The sequence below is a fragment of the Glycine max genome, chromosome 2 (genome assembly GCF_000004515.6).
Source record: "Glycine max cultivar Williams 82 chromosome 2, Glycine_max_v4.0, whole genome shotgun sequence".
In the NCBI taxonomy this organism is placed as follows: domain Eukaryota; kingdom Viridiplantae; phylum Streptophyta; class Magnoliopsida; order Fabales; family Fabaceae; genus Glycine; species Glycine max.
In genome coordinates this window covers 14,645,370-14,655,465 of record NC_016089.4, presented here as the reverse complement: position 1 = coordinate 14,655,465, position 10,096 = coordinate 14,645,370, and the positions used below count along the sequence as shown (strand labels likewise).

The 10,096-nt window shown below is 28.4% G+C and overlaps 1 protein-coding gene across 2 annotated transcripts; it reads right to left on the bottom strand.

Moving 5' to 3' along the window:
• Window positions 1-1,345: 1,345 nt before the first annotated feature.
• Window positions 1,346-6,682, bottom strand: LOC100527660 (uncharacterized). 2 transcript variants are annotated; one of them, XM_006574311.4, is made up of 7 exons: window positions 6,495-6,682; window positions 6,183-6,363; window positions 3,733-3,858; window positions 3,206-3,271; window positions 2,858-2,917; window positions 2,314-2,361; window positions 1,346-1,823 (listed from the first exon to the last, which is right to left on the bottom strand). In XM_006574311.4, exons 2-7 carry the CDS (start codon window positions 6,222-6,224, stop codon window positions 1,668-1,670), a joined length of 498 nt encoding a protein of 165 aa, XP_006574374.1. In that variant the 5' UTR covers window positions 6,225-6,363; window positions 6,495-6,682; the 3' UTR covers window positions 1,346-1,667.
• Window positions 6,683-10,096: the final 3,414 nt, after the last annotated feature.

Sequence of the window (10,096 nt, the reverse complement as noted above, 5' to 3'; positions counted from 1 at the left end):
TAAATAAATAAACTTATGAACTGTGATGTGATTTTCTTTATGATGATATTACACTGACATCTCTTCTTGAAGTTTTTGAGATTACACATAATTTCTTGCATTTTTAATGTTTACAATAACCTCTATTGTAGGAGTTAAAGATCTCATGTCTTTGAAACAACGCGTTTTTTAAACCATTTGCATATTGATGGGGGGAAATAGCCTTCTGAAGTGTAATTCCTGTTGGCGGTTACCTAATGAAAGATGCTGCAACTGAATAACATATTAAACTCAGGATTAATTTTTATTGTCATTATAAAGTGTAACCCTGAATGCTAGTTGAAGTTTGCAACATAATCATAATTCCATCGCGTTAATGGTGATGTTGACAGCGGCAGATCCTAAAATCTTGTCTTAAATATTTTAAACATTTCAACTTCAATATGCTCACTTTGAAAAGCATACACCAACCTAAGACCTCATGAGTCATGGGGGAGGCTATGGACCACTGGACTTCATGAAAAGTGAAGGTGAGGTTTCAATCTCAAGCTTTTTTTATTATTATTTTACTTTCAAAAAGGACATTGTCCTAACTAGTTTTGTATATTTTATCAATAAACTAGAGAAGCAACCAGTGTTAAAGGAAAAGTGCTCATAAAAATAACAAAAAAAAAACGGCCATCAATCAAGCAGAAATGATCGAAATGTCATTCCTCATTCGGAGGGAAAAAAAAACTAACAGCATGTGGTACACGTCAGTTTTTATTATATAACTTACTTTAACCTCTCAAATCAAAATCGCACTTTAAGTTAACATCGATGATTCGAAGTATCAAATTTAATACCTTTATTAACTCCTAAAAAAATAGAGTTCAATCAACACTTATAAAAGTTTATGTTGAAAGTTAAATTTAATGGTACCTTTACCACCTTTACCAACTTTTTTTAAAAGTTTATGTTGAAAGTTAAATTAATTCTGTAAAATTTCATATTGTAAATATAATAAATTTTCACTATTACTTAAGTAACATTTAAAAACTTCTTAATTATGATATGGTATATTTAATAATTATGAAAATATAATATGATTCAATGGTTGAACAAATAAATTTAATTTCTATCAAAGTGCCATTTTACTAGGTTAACACTTAGTATCATTTTGATCATGTTTTATCCCCCTAGTTTCACGCTTCAAAGAGAAACTATATTCAAGTGAAAATTCTGCAACGATGGAGCTAATTATCTGGGCCACATCATAGAGACACCAAGCAGCATTGATAAATGCTGGTACAAAGGCACATTGCTGAAATATATTCCGATGTGTAAATTAGCACAGTGAAATATTGACATTCGTACTCTCATCAAATTCTTGAAACGACTTTGATTAAGCTAATCAGTTCATGGAAACATTATACAACTAGAATTTTTCAAATATACACTTAATAATCAGCACATGGAATTAATTAATTAAGGGCACATATGGCTAATTGGAAGCTTACCCCCATCACCCGTTTAAAATCTAAGAGGTGTGGGACAGCTTTTTGACTAGAGTTTTTTTTTTTTAATGCTTTAACTATTATATATATATATATAGCTACTATGATTCCATCTAGATGTATCATCATAGTAATTTTCATGCTAGTTTAGCAACTTTAGCAACCTTTAGGCTGCAAAGATGAGAAAATTTGTCAATGAAATTGGGAGACATCCTTCTCAAATTTAGGAGAAGTAGTAGTCTTAATGGGGGCCCAGATATCTGCACCATTGCTCTCAGCAACTCCAATAGTAACTGACACAGGAACAAGACATAAGCCTCTACTCCTCAGGCTGCATGGCTCCACACCCTGAAGTAGCAACAACTCAACACCAGAAATAGCATTAGTCAATTAAATTGTATTGGTTATCACAGGTTCATTCATGTTGTAGAAAAACCATGCAACATACTCCCTTTGTCCCATAATAGTTGTTGTATAAGAAGAAAAAATAAGTCCCAAAATAAATTGTCATTTGAGTTTTTTAATGTATCATTAATTACTTTTTTCACTTATATTTATTGTAATATTAATGATGGACAACAAAAACTAAAAATGAATTACTGATGATAAGGTTAATTATGTAAAATAGTTATTCTTTTTCATCGATTTATTAATTTTTCTTGATCTATGTAAACAACCTATGATGACAATTATAATGGGACGGATGAAATATTATATGAAACTCAAGGGAGGATAGGAGGAATCCATTTGTCAAATTTGATGTGACCACTTTAAAGCATATGAATCAACAATAAGAATGGTTAAAGGTCAAGGGTGGTAGTGTTCATGTTATGCTCACCTGCATCTTGGCTGCTGGTGAACTTTCAAGGTATGGAGCACTAAGCAGCTGTTAAAACAGGAAGAAAAAAGATATTCATAAGATCAAAGTCTCACTAAACATAATTTGGAATCTGCAATGTCTTTCTACATGCATATGCATGTATTTTTCAGCATATGAAGTAATGTGATAAACCTAGTCATTGATGATGTAATGTGCATTTCCACTTCATGACAATTTTCTTTTTACTTCATCCAGTCCTATTACACTGCCATTCTATATTACCACATTAAATTTTTCAGTTGGGCAGGAATGACCAAGGAGAATAAAAGAAACCAGAAAATGGAAACAAATTTAATGAAAATGAAATGTCTAATTTCATGTCTTGATATGAATATATTATTCAAGTATGTTATTAGTTATTACAAAATTTACATCAGGACCAGAAACCATAACATAATTTAGGTCCAAGTACACATGCTCGAGGTATATGAAACCAAATTACTAGAAAATGAACTGTGATGATAATTTCAGCATAATGTAGCAAGAATGGCCAAACCTTAACTTGTTTATGAAGGAATCCTATGTATTCCATCGCCTCCTTTAGAACAGAAGATGTATCTGTCTGCAGTGAGAGAAGTAGAGAATCTTTAGACTCACAGAAACTTAGAACAATTCATTCAATGGAAAACAATAACAGGTAACCAATTATATAACTGAAATAAGCACTTCTTAAATTGTTGCTATTCAAGTCAAATAAGCATGACAAGTATCTGATTTATCTTACACAAGATAATCGATGAAGCTTTATACAATAGGCTGAGATTAAGTTGCAGTAATCTCCATGGGATATAAAACAAGTATTTGTAAGTTGATAAACAATACAATGTGTCAGGAACAAGTTGTTGTATACCTTCCCATATGGTGAAACAAGCTGCTGAAGAGCAACAATTCGTTCGCCAATCTTTTCCTTCCTCTCCTATTCACAGAAACATTGAAATGTTATAAAAATAAATAATACTAAAAAAGAAAGTTTGCCTGCAATGAAGAAAATCAGATATCAAAATTTTGAGCATCACGGAGAGTTCCACACAACAGGTTTTGTTGAAGTATTGCCTTTAAGAGAGAATGAAATATCAAAGTACATTGGGAGTAGACATTGATCTCAGCCTGAATAGGCTTAGCATTAAATTAGACATTGATCTCAACCTGAACTTACTTTATAATTAATTACATAGAACAAATTGAAAATAATCATATGCAATCCATGTTATGAACCACCAATATAATGAGTCAATTCATAGATTTATATACTATGAACCAGAGAAGTTTAACAAAGAAGAGGCAGCATATCATGTTTCTCAAGAAAAAATTTCAAATAGTAAAGCTTGGATGTCTAAAAAATATGAGTGAACACTGAAAGAAAAAGAAAAAAGAAACCTTAGTGCTGATCGATAAATCAGCCTTTTGCCTTTTAGATGCAATAGAAGTATAACTGCTTTGGTCAACAGAGCAGGGTCTCCTTTTATGTTCCATCATCTTTCTAACATCTATCCCCTCTTCTCTCTGGTGGCATCAACAAAGAAAAAAAAAATCTTGTATAAGAATGATGAGAAAAAGGAATACAGATTATAGAAGAAACTATCACTAGAGTAGCAAGTACCAAGTAATCTAAATCAGTTAAAAAGGTGAGAATTTATTTTGTTCATAGTTGTAAAACACACAATCATAGTGCACATGTAATACACACAGTAGAAACTCACTTGTAACCAAATTGTTCACCCCGCCCCCCCCCCCCCCCATAGTAAAGTCATGATGGCAATCCACTGATTTAACTGAACTAGCTAGATATAATTTTTCAGTTAATTTTAAGTTTGAAATATGTTCAATAGAACTTTGGAGAAGTCAAAATCCACAAATTGAGGAAGTATATTGAATGCAAATTGGAGTCAATGTGAGTTGGCCCCACTGGCTCCATAGTTACAGTGTACAGCTTTGAATTTTTTTTCTTGGCCTATAGTTCAGTATGATTGTCATCCTTCCTAAGGGGATCAAAGGGTGGGGAAATCTAATGAGTGAGCGCACACAATTCTTTGAATACATCTTCCATCATCACCCTCACATGGTTTTCAAAAACGGTCCGCGGTTGCAGTTTCAGCTAAAACATAAGGATTTCAGGTTCACTATGACCACATCGCAACCACAATTGTGGCCACATCAGTTACATTTGCTCAAAATGCCAAAAATTGTGACAAAATTTTGTCCAAGATCGTGAACACAATTTAAAACCTTGTCACCTCATAAAAAAAAGTTGGAAAAGTATGGAAAATAATATTATCACTAGGAAAAAAGGACAAAACACAAAAGTCAAACCAATGCCTTAATTTGATCAAAGCTTATCAAAATACAAACACCTCCACTGAAGGGGTAATTTTTCCTCCAATATGGTAGTGTTTGCTTTTGCACTAGGGTCCTGCCTTGAGTGCAGCATTTAACACACAAAAACACTTGTATAACACAAAAAAGACCTGAAAAATAACACTTCAACAAAAAAAATAGTAATTAAAAAGCAGGAGAGAGAGAGTGATACCTTTGAAAAGAAAGAAAAAATTTGCTTAATCACGTGTCATTTTTTAATTAGAGAGACAAATAAATTAGAACAAATGATTTCAATCCATACATATGTATTGGACTTGGCATGCAAAAAATAATAATACTAAAACTAGTTATAAGATTATTTTCACACTATTAATAATATGGTGTATCATAAACACATAACAACATGCGATGCTTAGTCAGAATACTATTAATGCTGACAATTTACAATTTATCAAATGCAAGCCAAACAAACGATGACATCATCACCGTTACCCTCCCCAGTAAAAAAAGAACCATTTATTAAAAATATTAAATAATCTCAGAAATACAAACTGGCAACAGCTACACCACAACCGAAGAAAAAAAAAAGTGGCCCCATGGACATGATGCTACTAAACTCCATGGAAAACAATTGCCAAGAAATAATGAACCATCCATCCATGCATTATCATATTCAAACCGCATAAGGCACAAAAGCTCCTTCCAATAAGCCAAAGGGTACTAATCACTGTCACAAACATTGATCGCCATATTCAACGGTTTACAACTAATCACACTTTATTAATAGTCCAAATATCTTAATCTAAGAATAGTCAAGATTGTCATTTTTTTAGTTACCATACCAAAATTATTTTTTTATTACTAATTTCTTTTGTTTTTTGTAATTTAGTTTCACTAAATTATTAATTAATTTCTAACTTTGTGATGTTGTCAAATGTCAAGAACCTCAATTGTGTGGTGGGCCCACCATTTGATTTTTGACAAAAGAAAAACATATTACTTTGTATACACATATAGGACCTTGCATGAACGAATCTAACTTGCGTACAAAATCGCCCCAACCACCTTTGTTTAATGTTAATGGATATCTTAATTGACAACATGCATAAGGACACAGGACTAATAAATTAATTTACACAAAAAGACAATGATTGATTAATCTAGAGAGAGAATCACACGGTTTGGTTTTGAGCTTGGGTTTTGCAAAATCATAAATCATAAATAAAGTAATAAGCCCAACCACTCATTTATTACATAGGTACTTAGAATTAGAATAAGAACAATTCTGATCATAATTCTCTAGGAATTGGAGTCCAAGGATGAGGATCAGAAAGTTTAAACATCAATTTTGAACACAAATTCTCAAAATTTTCCATGACACCATCCAAGCACAAGAACAACAATGAGAAAGTCCATTCAGTAATAGCCTCCATGAAAAGTGTGAACACGAGATAACACTTGAAAGACCAAAATAGATAAGTGGTACTAAACTTTGGTTAAAAAAAACTTACTGAAAACATAGAATCAGCATTGCAGAAGGAGCTGGCTATCATCTATGATGTTCCTTTTGAAGCCAAAAGCAGAAAATGGTTGAAACCAAAAGAAAGCCCCTCTCTTCTTGGGCAAGTAAGTGATGGCTGCAAAAAATGGGTATCTTCCAAAAGTTGTAAAGCTTGAGACTTTAAGCAGTGCCTGTGAATAGATTTCATTTTAATACTTTGGAGTAAGAAAATTCAAAAACTTAATAAAATAAAATAAAATAAGTAGCATGCAGTGTTACAACAAGCACAGGCACATATGGGACAATAAATGAAGTGACGTACAATTAAGTCCTTGGAAGAAAGAAAGGGGAAAAAAAACTAGTGGAAGCTCAATAATGGAGGAAGAGAAAGTGTGGAGCAGAGAAAGAAACAGAGGTGTGTGTGGCTTCTTGTGGAGAAAGAAGGAAAAAGAAGAGGAAGGAGGAGCAGGTTAATGTCAATGTGATTTTATAAAGCTAGAAAATGAATATAATACAATAATTTCTTACGTAAGATTTTTTAAATGTGTATTGTCATTAATATACTTGACAGCTAATATCCAACCAAGACAACATTTTGGTTTTTGCAGTTTTTTTTTCTTCTTCTTTTCTTTTCCGCTATAATCTTTTTTTATAAACTTTGTATATAAAATTATAAATATAATAAACTGTGCTTAATACTACTAGTACTAGAAGAGAAACGGTTAGTGATTAATGATAAATGCAAAAATTGGTGAAGTGTTTATGAATTTGTATATGTAAAATGTTTAATAATAATTTTTAAATATAATTAATTATAATAATTCAATTAAATTTGATTTGTTTGATTTAGTTCGATTTTCATAATTATTTTTAAAATTCAATCCAATCCAATTTATTTATGAACAGTTTTGTTCAGTTTAAATTAACGGATTATCCATTTAAATATGAACAATGTACTTGAAAGCAATGTCTCAAAAAATTTCAACCCTAATAATTTCAATATTTATCATTCTAATACTTAAGTTTTAATACTAACCCTATTTAAAATCAAATCAAATAATTCTAAAAATTTTAATCAATCTAATTTAATTTTAATCAGATCTAAAAATTTAAATGACCGACTCAACACCTACATAAACAATTTTAATCAATTTAATTTAATTTTAACCTAAATAATAATTCAACTCAAATTATTCAGATTTGTGAATATCCCTAAAAGTACTTGTCTCTGTTAATTAATGAATCAATTAATGAAACAGTTTTTTGAAAATTTAATTTAATTTGTCTACGTCAGGAATCCCATCTTTCCCGAGAAGACAAAAATTTGTGACATAACCATGAGTGTTCATTTATAAAATACTGTCATAGTATTAACATTTAAAAAGAAAGAAAAAAAAAACTTGTAAGGTGGAACAAGTTTCTAATAGATTTTGCTTTAAAAAACGGTATTGTTTTGTAGTTAAGCAATTTGTGGAAGTTAAAATTGTTTTATAGTAATAACATTTAAAATATTTAAATTAACTAAAAAAAAGACACATTTACATTGTAAAATACCGATATATAACTAGAATTCACAACATGATAAATTTATTAATTTTTATGATAATCATTTTTAAAATCATATTAATGATAAATTATTATTAGATAATGATGTAAGAATGTAACTAACAGTAATTTTTTCATACAAAACTAATTATTGAAGCTTTCACTTCTGTTTCTAAATGAAACACTAATTCAAATTAAAACAAAAAACATTCACGCTATAAAAAGTTAAGACCTCTAATAACAATCCTCTAAAAAAAACCTCTAATAACAATAATATTATTCCCTTCATCCCTATAAGATTTTTTTAACTAATTCATCATCTTAAAAAAATGATTGATATAATTAATAGCATTAAATTTTTTTAATAAAAAATCATTAAATTTGTTAACAATTTATATTATTTTATCAAAATTACCCTTAATTTTATTGGAATTCATAATTTATTTATTTCCACTTATTATTTCCACCCCTAATTAATTAATGTGTGTTAGTTTTATTATCTAATCCTTATAAGAAAGATAATATATTTATCTTTTAAATATATAGCATTTATTATAAAATAATAAAGAGTATTTGAGTCAAAAAATAATTAATATAAAAACAACCTAAAAATAATTTTATAAAAATGGATAAATAAAACTGAAAAAAGAGTCTTTGAAAACGGAAACGGAAAGAGTCTTAAGTATCATAAAAGACGCACCATTAACCACATATAAATAAAGCATCTAAAACCCGACATAATAGATGTATCACAGACTCACATCCCTTTGAGACAATTATTCATGGCAATTCTTAACTCACATAAGATAATCAAGTAGAATTTTTTTTTTTCTTCAACAGCTGTGTTTTTTTATAAAAGGTACTTATACTCGAGATATAGACAAATATTAAATGAGATTGAATTTTTTTTTCTAAGAAATTTAGAGCATAATTCACTACTATAATTGGGTGGAGTTTCATGCTTGAAATTTAGATCTTGTGTTTTTTCTTTTTATGTCAGTTTAGGTTTTTGTTTTGCTGAATTTTATGTCAGTTTAGATTATGATGACATAATTTAACTTCATATAATATTATAAATTATTTTTAAAAGGTAATGTTTTTAAAATTGATTATAAATTATTAATATTATTTTTTACAGAATAAATTATTAATTTACTAACGTATATAAAAAAATTATTATCTTTACATAGATATAATCTTTTTCAAAAAAATATATTTTATAAAATATCCTAAACTATGATTACAGAATTAAGAATATACCTAAAATGTTTTCCATAAATATCTTATCATTAAAACTTTCACATTTGCTTTAAAAGAGAAATCAACCCATAAAAAAAATAAACCAAATTATTTTTTGAAAATACTTTTATTTGTGCTAAGGAGAATTAAAGTCTATGATAATAATAATGTCTCAAAAAACACACACTACCAACCAATGTCGTGTAAGAGAAACATACATGCACTTAAGATCGTGTCTGTCATATCTATTGAGTTATCTTAGCTTGAAGAATTAAGATAATTGAATTAGATTTTGGTCTTAAAATTAAGTTGATCTTTTGTATGAGCCAGGTTAATTAAGATTATAATGTGAGTTGTTGTTGTATTAATTTTAACCCATTATATTTTAAAAAAATAGTTTAATAGTAATTTATACTTTCTCTTATCCTATTTATAAAACTTAATTATCCAATTTATCATTATAAGGAAAGTGATTATTTCAATTTTTTTTTTTTACTAGAAGTGATTAACTCAGTTAGTAGTTATAAATTTATCTTATTTTTAAAAAAAAATTACAAATATCATTAATACTCAATCTCTCCTCAGATTGTTTATCATTACAATCTCTCTTTTAATTGGTAAAAATAACTTATGCAAAGAACATTACAAATTGAGTCTTATAATAGTAATTTATACTTTCTCTTATCCTATTTATAAAACTTAATTATCCAATTTATCATTATAAGAAAAGTGATTATTTAAATTTTTCTTTTTTTTTTACTAGAAGTGATTAATTCAATTAGTAATTATAAATTTATCTTAATTTTTTTAAAAAATTACAAATATCATTAATATTCGATCTCTCCTCAAATTATTTATCATTACAACCTCTCTTTTAATTGGTAAAAATAACTGATACAAACAACATTATAATTTGAGTCTTATATATAGAATAAAAGAGAGTAATTTTTTTAACTTGTATTTATATTTTTATTTATATAATATAAATCTTATATTAACATAACTTATTTTAAAATATATTCCAAAATGTTCTTTAGCTTCCATTTTAAACCTTAGCCCTTAATTATATTTAATATTTAAATTTAAATCTATATTTTTTTGTAGAAAAAATCTATATATTTTATCTTAATAAAAAAGTCA